General features: G+C 46.3%; 1 protein-coding gene across 1 annotated transcript in view; it reads right to left on the reverse strand.

Annotated features, from left to right (window-relative positions):
- The window catches only part of fstl4 (follistatin-like 4), a 429,308-nt gene that overhangs the window by 57,402 nt on the left and 354,722 nt on the right, over nt 1-17,184 (reverse strand). Inside the window, exons 5-6 of the mRNA XM_041194371.1 lie at nt 14,895-15,061; nt 13,497-13,617 (exon numbers count right to left, since the gene is read on the reverse strand). Coding sequence (XP_041050305.1) covers nt 13,497-13,617; nt 14,895-15,061 — 288 coding nt within the window. The remainder of the gene's footprint in view (nt 1-13,496; nt 13,618-14,894; nt 15,062-17,184) is intronic.

Below are 17,184 nucleotides of genomic sequence, written 5' to 3' on the forward strand. Positions count from 1 at the left end.
TAGGCACCGAATCTACCTCAGCTTGAACAGGCTTCAAACTTTGCACTGTTGGCACTAATCTGATCCACATGCTATCTAAACAACTGAGCTGACTGGCCCTCATGAGAGACATTACAGAAACTAATTGTAAAGTCCTTTAATTTAGAAGTACTTTGGGAACTTCCAAATTGTCTCACATGCTCACAAAGCAAAATACTGTGGATGATGGAAATCTGAAATAAGAAACGAAAATGCTGGAAATTCAGGGAGCATTTGTGGAGAAATGAGACTGAATTTTGTGCGTCACCCAGGAACAGGATAACAAGCTATTGGCAGAATGCTCGCCGCCAACACCACCGCCCCCCTCCCCCCCACCTCCTGCCACACTGCAATTTTACAAATGGTTGGAAAGGCCGCCAGCCATGGCCCAAGTGAGACGCTTAAGTGGGCGATTAATGCCCAGTTAAGGGCTTCATCCCACCTCCTCTCCAATATAACAGATGGAAGGGAAGCCTGAGTCCAACGTGCAGCTTGGCAAGCCAATCCCGGTAAGGTCCTGGACTTACCTAGGCTTGGGGACATCCATGGTTCCTCTTCCTCCCAGGCCTTCTGCAAAGCTGGCAGCGGCCACCGATCCTGGCGTGGCACAGAGATGCTGATCTCTGACCGGCCTACAACTCAATAAGGCGGGACTTATGCCTGGAGACAGATGGAAGTCCTGCCTCATGCTAATTAAAGGACCGTTGCCCAAAAAATTACAGTGGGGCGAGTAGGTCAAGCAGAGGCGGGCTGGCCCCCGAAATTTACACTGGGTGTGGGGACCCTGCCCTCAGCCAGACCATGGAGTTAACGTTTCAGCTTGATAGCCTTCTGTCAATTCTGGTGAAAAGCTATTGACCTGAAATTTGTTGGCGAGCCTCTGATTGGCACAAGGGGCCTGGGAAGAAGGCAACCCCTTTCACTGACTAGCAACCCGAAGGTTTAAACCTGCCGGGGCTACACATTGGGCACAGTTCTTAAATCAGAACGGTGGCATGATGAGGCCCTTAACTGGGCATTAATTGTCCATTTATGGACCTCAATTGAGTCAAAGGCAGGTGGCTCATCCTACGCATTCCCCACCACTCGTAAAATTGTGACAGGTCCAGGGTGGATGGGGTGGCGACGGGTACATCGCAGAGAGCACAGTGCCCTAATTTACGGGTCAACCTGCCTGTTTTCCTGTCTGCAGGTGGCCTGTAAAATTCAGCCCATTAACTCTGTTTCTCTCTCCACAAATGCTGTCTGACTTGCTGAGCATCTCTGGCATTTTTTGCTTTAGTTTCACACACTAGACAGGGGGTCTGACTGAACGACACGTTGAGGATGGTCATTAAAAGTTATCTGAAGTCAATTCTTCCTTACGCTACGCTGCAAAGTTCTTTATTTATTTTCCTCATTTCTAGGTCAACCAATAAAGTTCAAACAGAAAGTTTAAAATTTTGGAGTGATTTCAATATATTGTCCAACAAAACTATGATGCACAAATATATTGCTTTGCTATACTGAAATGGATTTTGACCTTCAATGCTTTCTGATATTCACCAGAAAAGCAAAAGTGAAGGATAGGTGAATTAAACATTGTCTGTTTGAACTTGGTTTCTACTGTAGCAATTAGGGAATTTAAATTAAACTATTGGGCTTTAACTTAACACACCAGACAAGAAACTAACGGGATTGGATTCGTTGTCCTTTCACAGTTTTCCCAATTAAAATTGTGCAGAGTTTTAAATGATTGGCTGATCCAGTGCAGTCAAGATGCTAACAAGTGGGATGGATTAAATTTATCCCCAGGTGTCCAAATGGCTATGGCTTGTCCTTAAACATGTTTTAAAATAGAGGTAGGAGACAAGCTTTCTGTCAGAACCAAGCAAGATTATTTTTAAAGTTACATACTGTATATAATACAGAAACAGGAAATTTGGCTAACCAATTCATACTGGCTTCATACTCCAGTTGAGTCTCTTTTCATTTTCCCTCATCTAAATCTATCAGCATAACACTTTATTCTCTTTTTCCTTATATGGTTATCTAGCCTTTCCTTAAATGTATTTATGCTATTTGCCTCAACTACTCCCAATGGTAGTAGTTCATTTTTTATTTATTGAACTGGAAATTAGTCAAGACAAAGATATTTTGCTCTGGATGAAAACTAAATTTTACACACTTGGGGCATTAGCAAAGGCTTGGAGCCCAAATGTTAGCTGATTAATTTTTCATTTACCTTCCATGCAATAAACCAATAGCAAAAGCCAATTTGGGAAGCATTTACAACAACAACATACATTTATATAGCGTCTTTAGCAAAATGAAATGTCCCAAGGTGCTTCACAACAGCATTACAAAACATAGGGTTGGACTTTAGGGGTTGCTGTGGTCCTCAACCCCTCCCCCCAAGCTTAAAGGTCATGGGTGAGCCCATCCACAATCCTGAAGGTTGCCCTGCAGCAATTTAACGTCGGGAGCAGACTTCCACACCTTTCCCAGGAAGAAGTCCCGCCTTAGATTGCTGCCAGCCAATTGGATGGCCAGCAGCTCTGTAGTCCCAGCAGTGCCAGCCGGGAGCAGGCAGTCCCACCTTGCTGAGGAGCCCAGGTGAGTCAGGGGTTGGGGTCTCAACGAAGAGAGTGAGGGGTGTGGGGGATGGGGGCTGGGTTCAAGAGGCTGAGGGGAAAGATTAAAGGGGGGAAAATGACTTTGGGACAGGGGTGTTTCCAACGGACCCATGGGGCTCGCAAAGGAGGTGTCCTCCCCTTTGCCCGATACCAGCTTGAGCAGCTAAAGCTGCCGCACTTCACGCTTGGCATGGGTCCCAAGAGCGGGAGGGCCACTTGATATTTGCCCCAACTCCAGACAGGTCAGGGGTGGGTGAGTAGGCAGCAGGAAGGCCACTCGCAGGATTTTATGTGCCCCTTGTCTTCACATCCGCCAAAGGGGAGAGTAAAATCCAGCCCAAATTATGATACTGAGTTACTTAAGATGTTAAGTCTGATGACCAAAAGCTTGGTCAAAGAGGTAGGTTTTAAGGAGTGTCTTAAAGGAGGAAAGAGAGGTAGAGAGGTGAAGAAGTGTAGGGAGGGTATTCCAGAGCTCGGGACCTAGGGAACTGAAGGCACAGCCACCAAAAGTGGAGCCACAGAGGGCTGCAGATGTTTTGGAGATTTGTGATTTAGATCACAGAATCACAGAATCTTTCCAGTGCAAAAGGAAGCCATTCAGCCCATCGAATCTGCACTGGCTCTCTGAAAAAGCATTCTATCTAGTCCCACTCCCCTGCCTTATCCCCTTAAACTTGCACATTCTTTCTTTTCAGATAGCAATCCAATTTCTTTTGAATACCTCGACTGAACCTGCCTCCACCACCCTCTCATGAAGTTTGCGCCAGACTCCAACAACCCTCTGAGAAAAAAATTTTTCCTCATATCACTATTATTCCTTTTGCCAATTCTTTTGAATCTGTGCTCTCTAGTTCTTGATATTCTCTTGAGTGAGAACAATTTGTCACCATTGACCCTGTCCATACCTTGTATAAAAATCTATAGATTTTCTAAAAATTATGACTGGTTTTGATGCAAAGTCACAGATCTAAAACATTGGGCGGATATTTACATTTTTGAAGCCGTGGTGTATTTCCCGCTGGGCAGCCTGGTGGAAAACCACATCTGATTTCACACTTGGTAGCTAATTAATTATGCAGGTGAGTATCTCTCCGAATCACGTGGCGGGTCGGGAACTGATTCATCCACTCTGCCGTCACCTAATGGATTTGAAGGTCTGGATGCCATATTCACCCACTGCCCAAGCACACATATTCACTCTCTCCAGCACAGCTTTGTGAAGGAGATATCTCCAGAAGGCTGCGTACAAGAAGAAAGCTACCGCGAGGTTTAGTAATAACTCCCTGGAGGCTATCATCAATGAAATCCACCAACAGGGATGGCTCCAGGAAGCCCACCAACCTCACTGCGCCAGCCTGGGAGGCATAAGGCATTTGCAAGGTCAGTGCATTGGGCAACTGCCTGAGAAAGGCCATTCAGTGCAGTAAGACGATGAATGATCTCATCCGCTCCGCCAGGGTAAGTGGATAAGTTAACCTTCAGCTCATTACAATCTCACAGTCTCATAATGGCGTCATGCACTCAAAGGGTTACACTGCTCAGGGGTCTCACATAATATTACTGGGGGACAGATCACCAATGACTATCTAATGGACATTTTAACATCTCATCTATCATGCTGCACAAACTCCATCTTTAGCCCTTACTGGCAGGGGCTCAGCACACACAGGGGAACGCATGCTTCCTAACCTCTCCTCCATCTCTTTTTTTAATTCATTCATCGGACATGGGATTCGCTGGCTGGGCCAGCACTTATTGCCCGTCCCTAATTGCCCTTGAGAAGGTGGTGGTGAGCTGCCTTCTTGAACTGCTGCAGTTTATGTGGTGTAGGTACACCCACAATGCTGTTAGGAAGGGAGTTCCAGGATTTTGATCCAGTGACAGTGAAGGAACGGCGATATATTTTCGAGTCAGGATGGTGAGTGACTTGGTTGGGAACTTCTAGATGGTGGTGTTCCCATGTATCTGCTGCCCTTGTCCTCATAGATGGTAGTGGTCATGGGTTTGGAAGGTGCTGTCGAAGGAGCCTTGGTGAATTCCTGCAGTGCACCTTGTAGATGGTACACACTACTGTGTGTTGGCAGTGGAGGAAGTGAGTGTTTATGGATGTGGTGCAATCAAGCGGGTTGCTTTGTCCTGGACGGGGTCAAGCTTTTGAGTGTTGTGGGGAGCTGCAGTCATCCAGGCAAGTGGGGAGTATTCCATCACACTCTTGCCCTGTGCCTTGTAAATGATGGGCAGGCTTTGGGGAGTCAGCAGGTGGGTTACTCACCGCAGGATTCCTAGCTTCTGACCTGCTCTTGTAGCCACAGTATTTACATGGTTAGTCCAGATCAGTTTCCCTTCTCATCAAATTCCTTTCATTTGTCTTCATGCAGGCCAAGCTTGCCCACAACAAGAGGGAGAGAGGAGGGAGAGCTGACATCCTGGAGCTGACCAGATTCAAGGAGGATGCTGCTGAGCTTTTTTTAATTCGTTCAGGGGATGTGGACGTCACTGGCTAGGACAGCATTTTATTGTCCATCACTAATTGCCCTTGTTCAGAGGGCATTTAAGAGTCAACCACATTGCTGTGGGTCTGGAGTCACATGCAGGCCAGACCAATTAAGGACGACAGATTTCCTTCCCTAAAGGGCAAGTTGGTGGGTGAGAACAGATATCACTCCTGTGGGGAAGGTGAGATCGGCCTCACCAAGCAAGCCAGTATGGTTGAGCTCTCCATGAGTTGATTACATCCTGACATTCTCAGTGAATGACATGCAATGTTGTATTCAGTCTGTTCATGATCTAAGTCTATCTTCTCTCTCTTACAGGCACTAGCATGGTCGAGACAGAGCTCCAGAGCCAATATAAGCCCTGTCCCAAAGGTCACCTCAGACGAGGAAGATGAGGACCCATTAGAAGAAGACCCTTGTGCATTCACCAGCTCAGAGACAAACTACCCAGTGGGTCCTAGTTATAGAATAGGCTTGGGGGTCACATTCTGTGGGACAACTCACGGACATGTCTCCACAGCACTCGGAGGCAGTGTCAGCCCAGGTCTCTGGCACTCAGAGGACTGGAGGAGATCAATCACCCGCTGAATCCTAGTCTGATGATGAGCCTCTGGAAACGGCAATGGCACACATGCTGCAGATGCAATGACAGGCGGTGGAAAATCAATTAGAGTTGTAAGAGGCAGTCAACAGACTAGAGTGAAGGATGCAGGAATCTGTCCACGTTCTTTCTGATGTTGTGGCTCTCACATGTAGCATCTCGAAGTTTCCAGTGGAAAGGTTGCACCACCTTGGAGTCCTTGGTCCAGCTGATCCTGCCGGATTTGCGCTCGGACCTGCACTTCATCGATTTAGGCACTGGTGGGATCTATCAGTGGTTAGGCGAGAGGCGGGCAGGGCACCTCAATCTCCCTCCAGGAGCCGCTTCTCCTCAAGGAGTCAGGCAGGGGCCCTTGGGCACCCACAGGGAGGAGCAACAGTTGGATACCCATCCAACCAGGTGATTCCGATTGTGTCCAGCCTTACCCAATCCCCTCTGCCTGTGACCCATCACCTCCTGCTGTACAGGCTGAGGAGGGTTCACCTGCCCTACAGAGGAGGCCAAAAGCAGGCCAGGACCCTCCAGTTCTTGGTCCTCTAGAGGACACCCACCAAAGTCATCAAAGATAACTAGAACACACCAGTCAGCAGGCAACCTCCACTTCTGCTGCAGATGTCAGGGATGTACCTATATGCTGTGGTAGAGTTAGAAAAATTAAGAAGCTTTGAAATCACTTCTGTGTCACGGGCGTTCAATCACAGTTAAAAGCAGGCACCTTTGTAAATATATTAGCTGTTCAAGAGAATGGTCTCGTCATTTGAAAGTGCCATGCATATGCATCTATGTGCCCTCTTGTTGCAAGGGTGAGTCATGCTCCCATTCAGGGTTCGCCTCCATTTGTGACTCTCACATTATTTGATGTGTAGCTGACTTGTGATAGTCACTCTACCCTTATGTTATGTCTAGGAGATGTGCTGAACTTTTTACTGCAAGTGTCTGCAAAGTGTGTGAAGAACCATTCTCATTACAAGACAGCATGGGACTAGGTGTCCTCACTAGCCTTGGAGAGGTAGCTGTAATTGTCTCTCCAAATGAGAAGCCTGCCTTCATTGGCAGTGTCAAAGCACAAGACCTGCAGCCATGATGCTCTCTCCAACCTTGCGTGTACATCAATGTCCACTGAAAGTTTCTCATAAACGTGGTGACCCTTTGAAGGTTGTGAAGGGCACAACAGATGACGATGATATGGGACGCCCTCTGTGGAGAGTACTGAAGAGCAGAGCAGTCCAAACATCGGAAGCACATCTTCAGGATGCCAATGGTCTGCTTGATGATGGATCGTGTTGCCTTATGTGCCGTGTTGTATCTGTCCTCCGATTGGCTCAGTGGATGGAGTACGGGTGTCATGAGTCATCGTTTGAGCAAATACCCCTTATCCCCAAGCAGCCATCTTTGTATTCGCTGAGGGCCTTTGAATATGTGTGGCATCTGGGAGTGACTCAGGATGTATGAATCATGGGATCTCCCAGGGTACCTGGCACAAACATGCATGATGTGCTTCTGATGATCACAGACCTATTGAATGTTGATGGAGTGGAACCCTTTCCTGTTCATGAACATCAGGGGCTGGTGACATGGAGCTCTCAATGCCACATGTGTGCACCCTGTACTCTAGGGAAGCCTGAGCTAGCTGCAAATCCCAGAAATCTAGCAGCTTGGCTAGATTCATTGAATGTGAAGTTCACATAATGATGAACCTTACTTTAGAGGACATCTGTCACCTCCTTGATACTTTATGTGCTGAGGACTGTGAGATGCAGCATAGGTCCCCTGTGGATCCCTGGAATGATCCATAGGTTAAAAAATTGAGTGTGGCAGTGACCTTCAGGGTCACTGGCAGGGGATGTCCTACCATCCCTTAGGGCATTAGATCCTCCTGCAGAACATCGCAGACATGATCCACCTCTCTTGACAAGTGCAGACGTGCGCGGCATTGTCTGTCGCCCATCTTGAGATTGGAAAGTCTTTTTGGTCGTGTGGATTGGTGGGATGGGTCTAACCTCCTCATCCTCTGAGTGTCACTGGGGCTTCTCTGGACCATGGACCTGAGACTGGGCCTCCTCTCAAAGCTGATCTAGGTGGCACCAGGCCCTTCTCCTCCTCCTTAATTGGATCACTGCCATCAAGAAGGCAGCATTGAGCACAGGCTCCAGTATTAAAAACCTCCTTCTCCCTGGGGACTTGTATGCAAGAGATTAATAAATACTGTGCAAATATGGTTGACCGCTACTTGCAAACAGAAAACCTATTTCATGCTCTGGAGCTGTGCTATTCGTTTTTCACTGATACGGCCTTGCAGCTGAGGTGCACACTCACAGAACTAGATGACCATAATGCCGATCCTGATATTGACATTTCAATCCCACAGAGCTGTGGAGGGGTTTGGACAGTAATGAAATGTGCCACCTTACAAAAGGCACTCCTGCAATCTCTGATCTTGTACATTGATCAAGGTGAACTTGCACTTCAGCCCTGACTGGATGCCTTTTGACCCATTAACCATGCCAATTGGAGAAAGCACATTAGAGGCTTTCACTGATGATCTGGCAGACATGCACCAGCTGTGCTTCCTTAATGCCTGCATTTCCCACTATCATATACCTCTGTTAAACCACTGACTCCTGCAGTCTCTCGTTAAAGCACAACAAAAGGCAACGGCTCCAATTGCACCTTCTCAAGGAAGTCTTCCTCTTTTCCCTCAGCTGCGACCCCATTTCAATGTTGAGACTCCGACCAGTTTGAGGGTGCCCCCTGAAAGGGCTGCTGAGTGCAGCCCTGGGCCCCTCCCACACTGACTCAGACCCCTCCCAAGTTGATTCTTTTCCAGGTTCAATTTTTAATTGCGCCACAACTTCAGCTTGAAAGATGGTGGTGATGTGCTTCTATTTTGAGACCAACTTTGACCTTCCCCATGTGAGAGTCCAGGTTCCTCCAATCTTCCTGGAACCCCATGGTGTGTAGGTAGCGCTCGGTCCTGTTATCCTCCAACACCACCCCCTCCAGTAATCCTGGATCCGAGTTATTGTGGTCGATATTCCAACCCTCCCACCTGAACCCATCACTGTAGATGTCCCCATGCCCAATGTGGACCTCACCATTTCCCATCTCAAGGCTGTGTGCATGGTCATGTATGGAGGAGATGCCCCCGCCACCTCCACCCACCCCAGGAGAGTTTTGAATACCACCCTCTTTATTTCGTCTTCTCCCTTTACATGCTGCAGTTGCCTCCCGTAACCCTGACCATCCCATCTGCTGCCCAGTAACAAAGCAAACAAGACCACGGCCAATGACTGTAAAACCATGACCACGCCCTGGACACCAAGGTGTGTCTTATCCCTGTTGAGCACGCAGGCTTTGCCCCTCCCTGGAGTGGGACTACAATGTTTGTGCCACACATAGCCCTGTGGCCTGGCCCGCAAAGCCTCAGGATTGCCTTTTATCTCTCACCCTGACTGTGAGATGCACTAAGCCCCAGGACTGCCTTTTATCTGTCACCCTGACTGTGAGGTCCACTAAATCCCTGGACTGCTTTTATCTCTTACCCTGACCTCTTGGCCCCAGGCCAGGGACAATGGCTGTCTTTCAATGAGCTCTCCCATTCCTTCTTTACTGATGATAACACAGTCTCTCCGCATCCCCATGGGTCTCTGAGTTACCTGTCCCTCATGTGCAAACCTTTCCCCTCCCCACCTCCATGTGTCTTTGCTCAACCCATCCCTCTTGTGCCACACTAACACAAACCCCCCTTGTATTCCAGAGTCTGTATGCATACAGCCCCATTCATACAGTTCGATTCCCATCTAACCCCTTCTGTGCATGCATTCCAGTCTTCCATGTTGGGCTCCAGCTTCTCCACTCTTGGTTTCCTCTCTGCCTGCCATCATTTCCCCCCCACACTCCAACACCTCCATTGCCCATTGTCCCCCGTGTCTCCTTCCTCCTTCCCTCCCCAAACCCTCCATTGCTCATTGTCCCCCATGTCTCCTTCCTCCTTACCCCACACTCAAACCCCACCATTGCCCATTGTCTCCCATGTTTCTACCCTTCTTGACCCCCTCTCCAACCCCACAATAGCCCATTATTTCCAGTGTCTCCTTCCTCCTCCTACCCACCCCCCCCATTCAACCCTCCATTGCCCATTTTCCCATGACTCCTTCCTCTTTCACCCCCACCTCCAACTCTCCAACTCCACTATTGCCCATTGTCCCCCAAGTCCCTGTCATCCTTCCATCCTGCCCCTCCCTCCCCTGGTCACAATGCAGGTCTGTGTCTTGTGTGTAGCCCTGCCTGAGCTCTGCAGATAACAACCTCCTGTAGAACTGAGCAAGCCAGTGAGCAGAGCAACCCTGCACCCCCACCAGTGTACTATCTCACTGGCATTGGTGAGAACCCAGAACAGTGCTACTGCAGGTAGGCTTTAAATGTTGCACTCACCTCAAAGTCACAAGCAAAGTAAGGGCCGATAGCTGCACGCCACTTATTTCCAAACGTGATTCAGACCGGATTGATTTCCAGCTGACGTGGCAGTAGATTGGGAGGGGCTTCCTGATTTTGGCGAGTAGCATCCATGACATGGCAATGCATGCAAATGGCATTCCCGCCATGGATCAGCGAGAAACCTGATCCAACCACAAAATTGGTGAGGGGAAAATTCCAAACTGTTTTCCCACCGGTGGGAATCCAATTTTTGGCCTCTATACAAATTTTCCACTCCCGGCTGCCGTAAAACCCGCCACTGGCAGAGGGGAAAATTTCTGCCCAGTAACTGTTTCGCTCTCCACCAGTGCTGCCAGACTTTCTGACTTGCTGTGTGTTCCCAGCATTTTCTGTTTTTATTTCAGATTTCCAGCATCCGGACTATTTTGCTTTTGTATTTGACCACAATGGTCTTTTGCATTCCTATATATTTTCATGGCCCTATGTCCTATGTTGCAGTTTCAGGAGAATGCTTGGGAAAACACTTTCCAGAGAAAACTAGTGCAAATTTTAGCTGAGGTTGGGATTTCAACAGCGGCCAACATACGACTAAAGTCATTCTTCTGACACTTATTCTGTACAAGTTTAACCCACAAACTTCCAAGTCAGTTTTCTGATGTGATTAAGATGGTAAAAGCAGATGTGGAGTCTTTAATCATCATTATCATGTGTCGCTGGGCTGAATCTGAAAGATGAAGGCTGTTGTCATTAATACTTGTCTCAGGTCTTTCTCACCTGTTAATTACAAATAAACAGATGGGCTAGATCTTGCTGGAGCGGGACATCTTGCTGTTAGATTTTTTATTTTCTGCACCTTCAGCTCAAAACATGTGTACGCTGGAAGTGTGAATTGATAACACCATGGGGAGGGCAACAGGGCAGCTGAGATCTCAGTGAATAGGGGGGCTTAGCCCATGGGCAGAATTTTTAGCTCGGCGGGCGGGCGCGTGCCCAACCCAACTGAGCGTGAAGTGATGCGCTTTGATGTTGGCCGAGCATGCTGAGGTCAATGTTTAGTTGTGTGATAGTTCGGTTGGTGGGCGCGCGCCAGAGCTGGCAGCGCGCCCACCAACAATTAAAAGGCCTATTCAGGCTATTAATTTCGCAATTGTCCTTAATTTTTCACTGCCTGTTCAGCCTAATGGTTGACGGGCAGGCAAAAAGGCCAAGCAGCCTTTGCAGTTTTTTGGAAACCTTGTCCATGGGCAGGGTGGGGTTTCCAAAGCAAATACAAATGAAATAAAAACTTTAATTTTTAATTAAAAACCTGTCACTGCTCATGTTACAGAGTCATATGAGGGGATATGTTTTATTAAGTTTTTCTGTTGTTTAATAGTTTTTTCAATATATTCTTCATCTCCCTGAGGCACGGAGTTGCATCAGGGAGATTATTTGGCGCTCGTTTGCACACACGTGCTAGGCCTGCTCGCCCTCTTCCCCCCGCCCACACAGGCAATGATCAGCACTGCTGCTCGCGTATTATGCTGGGCGGGCCTTAATTGGCCCACCAGCGTGAAATCGCAGAGCCTTGTTGATTGCGGGCAGCGGTTGGCTTCCCGACTGCCCCTGCCAATCCTGCACGCCAAGGGCAAAATTCTGCCCCGTGAGATATAAGGAATGAGAAAGAAAGAAAAGGCGGAATTTTCCGGCCCCTTTGTGGCAGGGGCAGGGTGGTGAAATGTGACAAGCCATTCAAAATCCATTGTCTTTTTTGGGACTGGAAAGTCCCATCAGCAGGACGAGCTGTAAAATTCTGCCCAAGTAAACAAAGGAATAACTGAGGGGGTACATTGGTAAAATCAGGTACAGAAAGAGAAATAAAGAGAGGGAGAACAGTAATGGAACGGAACAGTAAGAAAAAGGTAAAAATTTAAAATTTGACTTTTTTAACATCGCAAACAACAAGTTACCACCTGAAGGAATGAGACACCACAGTTTAAATTGCTTAATTTCCTGGTCAGGGAGCTTGATTGGCACTGTATTAACAAGTATCACATTTGTTAAAACAGTTCTCAATCTATGGTGAGTTTAATGGGCAATTAATGTGGGAACCCAACAAGTTTTAAAAATAATGGGGAAACTAAAAACAGGATTTTCCCGTTGGCGAGGGGTGGGTGGGGCCCTCTCGCGATGTGAAAATTACGTGCGGTGATGTGGGCAGAACTCTTGACGTCACTGCGCCCCATTTCAATTTTCAGGTAGGTGGGGGCTCAGCAAAATCAGCTGTGAGCCCACCGACCTGTCATTGGCCTATTGAGGCCATTGACAGAGTCATCAAACTAATTAATGGACCTGCCTGTCCAACATTAAGGTTGGCGGGCAGGCCAGGAGCCGTGGCAGGCGTTAGAAAAAGCAGAAAACCTCATCCATGGGCAGGATGAGCTTTCACGTAGGTTTTAAAAATTTAATTAAAGTTTTTAAAAAAGTTATGTACATGTCCCAACTTATGTGACAGTGTCACTTGAGGGGACGTGTCAGGGAATTTTTTATTTTTTATTTTTAATATTTTTGAAAGTAGGACCAAAATAGGCTCTATTTTGAGGCAACACGTAGCCTCAGGGAGATGAGTGTGGTCTTTTGTGATTTTGGGATTCCTCCCCCACCCCGGCCTGCACAGGAAGCGCATAACGCATCCGTGCGGACGTCACGCTGGGCGGTCCTTAATTTGCCCACCCACGTAAAATGGTGGCATGCCCCAAATCGGGGGCACCAATCGGAGGCGCGCCTTTGCTCACCCACACTTCAACGTCCCCCCCGACAGGGGGAAAATCCTGCCCTAAGTTTGAGATTTTTGTTTGCAAAGCAAAGACGCAGGGCGCGATTTTCTGCACCCACCCACTGCCAGGATATTCCAGTCCCGCTGCAAGTCAATGGATTTCTGGCTGGGGCGCCATCTCGCTTGTGGCGGGTCCCTTCCGCAACAGGGCCGGAACATCCCAGCCACAGAGTGGAGTAAATAGAGCCACTAAGTTCTAGAGTTACCCACCTCCTAATTTCTTAATCCCCTGCATTAGTCAGCAAATTTTCATATTAATAATGATGCGCGTCATTAATACAACATTATTTTTCCAGCAAGATCTGAGGCACTCTGCTCAATTATCTTGCTATTGACAAAATATTTGTTCAATTTCAAGAGATATAACAAGTATAGATACCAGAAGAGTCAAGTTGCCATAGCAGCTAAACTAGATATTTATAAAACTTAATTTGTGATTGGAAAATAATCAGATTACATGTTAGCTGGTATTTGAAGACTGTCCATGACTGTCAGGTAAGACATTTACTAACCATTCACCTGCAGGATGTGGGTCTGGAGGAGCTCATCATAGCCAAAAGCATGACAGGTATAATTCCCCATGTGGATCGTTGTAACTTTAGTAATGTAAAGGGAGCCATCATCCCCAAAATCCTGCAAAATCAACATAAACATTCACAGTTTTATAATGAAGAGCAGGTAGTCCAAGCAAAAAATAAACACAAAAATGAAATATGCTCTTCAGAAAAATACAGCATTGCTGATCAACAGAATGCCCTAAAGTACTGAGAATTGTCTTACAGGTTGCAGTGGTTAATATAAATTGATCATAGTATGAGAAAGCAAGAAGAAAGCACTTGCAAATCTCATGGCCAGATTAGGTTTTGTAAAAAAAAAAGATACAAAAAAGCAAGAAAAGGGGCATGAAGAGACAGAGAGAATACAGTATAGGGAAGAATGATATATTTGACCACCCCAGGGTCCACATGACAGCCAACTTTGCAACTTTCAGCTATGGTCTTATCTTTTGGAGCGAGGTGGTGCAGCAAGTATACAGTTTGTCGCCACAATTCTCACATTTTAAAGTTTATTGTTTAAAGATATCTCCCTGAATGAAAATGGGCAATTACTCACATCTAGAATATATCTGACTTGAAGACTGCATCACTCTTTTCCCTCTTTTTGCTGTGTTTTCGTGTTGAGATAATTTAAATCCTGGCATACACCGCATTTAACATTTTAAGTAGTGAGGTAGTTTGGATAAGGATAATCCCAGCACTCCAGATGCTGATATAAACCAACCGTGCAAACCCACAAGTTTAGAATAGTTGCAAAAATAGTACTTCAGCACTGCACCACAGTACCTGCTTAGGGGAAGTGAGGGTAGAACAACTGGGACTTAATTACATGCCTCTGATCCTGATATTGCAGATGCAGAAACATAGAAAAATAAATGAGATGCAGTTCTAAAATGCTTGTACAGCTACAGGGCAAATAAATTAATATTCCTTAAAGTCTCGTGGTTATTTTAAAATAATTGCTTGCTTTGATGCACAGTGACTGAGGAAAGCACATTGAAGGCAAATTTGTGCCAATTAAGAGAAGTATGATAGCACTAAGAGAATGGAATGTTAGGCAGAACTTTCAACTTTGTCAGGGGTGTAAAACAGGTGGTAGCGAATTGGCCGTCAGTTTTACAGCTCACTTGATAATCATCTTTTGAGGATGGCATGAAAGAGATTATATTATCTTAGTCATCCTTGATTTGTATTTCCATTGACTTCATTGGAACTTAAGCTGTGGAGAGATAGATAGTAGACGGTAGACTTCATATTGTCCGTTTTACATTATCACCAAAAGTTTAAATGAACATATTGTGTAAAAAGCGGCAAACAAATTCCACAACATGGCAAGTCTAATGGGTCACGTACATTGATGTCTTCTAGATCCAAGAAATTTAGTATGATTCCATTGTGCTTCCAGATGATTGGTGGTCTCAGGGTGCCCTGAATAGCGCATGATAATACAGCGCTCAGTCCCACTGTTACTGTGGTTATACTGATCTTCTTATCTTCAGGCAGAGTCAGCTGAATAACCTCTGGAAAAAGATAATATTGAAATCTCATTAAATCAAACATTTTTAACAATCTCAAGCTAGTTTTGTTTTGAGAAGCCACCAATAAATCTACATTTAAACCTAACTCATAAGGCAGGATCTTATGTCCTGCGGGCAGGCACGTGCCCGACCCAATCGGACATAAAATAGAGTGCGATGTCATCGGGTGAACATCCCGACATCATTGCGCACTCGCCCGACATTTCGGTCGACGGGTGCGTGCGAGAGTCTGCGGTCCGCCTGCCGACAATTCGGAAGCCTATTAAGGCCCTTAATCAATTCATTGAAACATTTTTTTTGGTGCGGTTGGCGGGCGAATCGGCGGACTTTTGTTTTTTTTTAGCAAACCTCACCCACAGGAGGGATGAGGTTTCCACAACTAAATAACAAATATATTTTGGGCAGAATTTTTATTCTGTTTATTTTTTTTTATTCGGTCATGGGATGTGGGTGTCACTGGCTAGGTCGGCATTTATTGCCCATCTCTAATTGCCCTAGTTCAGAGCACATTGCAGAGTCAAACACATTGTTGTGGGTCCAGAGTCACAGGTAGGCCAGATCAGGCAAGTTTGGCAGATTTCCTTCCCCAAAGAACATTAGTGAACCAGATGGGTCATTGCAATAATGAGAAATAGTTTCACAGTCATCATTAGCCTTTTAATTCCAGGTTTTTATTAGATTCAAGTTTTGCCATCTGCCAAGGTAGGATTTGAACCCGGGTCTCCAGAGTATTACTCTGGGTCTCTGGAATACTAGTCCAGTGACAATGCCACTATGCCACAGCCTCCCCAAGTGAGCAAGCCCCATGTCGGAACATTTTTTTCAGATTTTAAAAATATTTATTTTTGATTTTAAAATTGTTCAGCTCCCTGAGGCAGCTCCCTGCCTTCGGTGAGCTTCCGGTGCGCGCACCCCCGCACATGCACAGGCTTTTGCGCTCATACTCCTCCCCCACCACCCCAGCAGCGCTGAGCTTCTCAGCGCGCCTTTCACGCTGGCTGGCTGATAATTGGCCAGCCAGCGTGAAATCACGATCAGGGGCTGATCGCAGGCGGTGACTGTTTCCCGGTCGCTCCGGGCCCGCCCACCACTCCTGCCCATAAGCCAACAACCTGAATTTTCCAGGGATGAAGGAAAAGTAGACTGAGAAGCACTTATTTAAGCAAACAAAAAGAAGTGCTGAGGAAACACGTCTCTTTCGTCCTCATCTCACTTCACAAAGCACTCTTGGACTGGTGCAAGCTCAGTGAACAGTATTGCAATTCTTCAGTGGGTAGCATACCAATAATCAGTTTAAGTGGCAAAGTTTTCATTCCTGAGATAGCACAATCCTAGAAGAATCAATCCATGCTGTGATTAATTCTTTCAGGAAAGCCATAAGTTATTGATAAGGAATGGAACTGAAGTTTATAGGGATGAGTACAACCTGAGATGAATATGCATTCAACAGGTCATGATTGGGGCTGGAGATGATTTGGATCATCATTTGTAGAGGGTTTGAAAAGTGGAGATGCACAGATATTCTGGCGCTGAGTTTGATTACCCATAGAATGAGTAAGTTAGCAGATAAAACTTTACCTCACAAATTTAAATAGTTGCACTACAGCCCAGGGTAGGTTTATGGAAAGGGTTGGTTTGAAGAATAAAATGGCCTGTTCTAATTTAATTTTTAAAAATGCTTTTATAGCTTTAGATTAACTATCTTTTCCATATCTACTCACAGAAACCTATACAATTCTATCAGGACTAGACAGGGTAGATGCAGGAAGGATGTTCCCAATGGCAGGGGAGTCCAGAACCAGGGGTCACAGTCTGAGGATATAGGGTAGACCATTTAGGACTGAGATTAGGAGAAATTTCTTCACCCAGAGAGTGGTGAACTTGTGGAATTCACTACCACAGAAAGTAGTTGAGGCCAAAACATTGCATGTTTTCAAGGAGTTAGATATAGCTCTTGGGGCAAAAGGGATCAAGGGATATGAGGAGAAAGCGGAAGCAGGCTATTGAGTTGGATGATCAGCCATGATCATAATGAATGGCGTAACAGGCTTGAAGGGCCGAATGGCCTACTCCTGCTTCTATTTTCTATGTTTCTATGTATGTTT

Source organism: Carcharodon carcharias, chromosome 8 (genome assembly GCF_017639515.1).
Source record: "Carcharodon carcharias isolate sCarCar2 chromosome 8, sCarCar2.pri, whole genome shotgun sequence".
NCBI classification, from domain to species: domain Eukaryota; kingdom Metazoa; phylum Chordata; class Chondrichthyes; order Lamniformes; family Lamnidae; genus Carcharodon; species Carcharodon carcharias.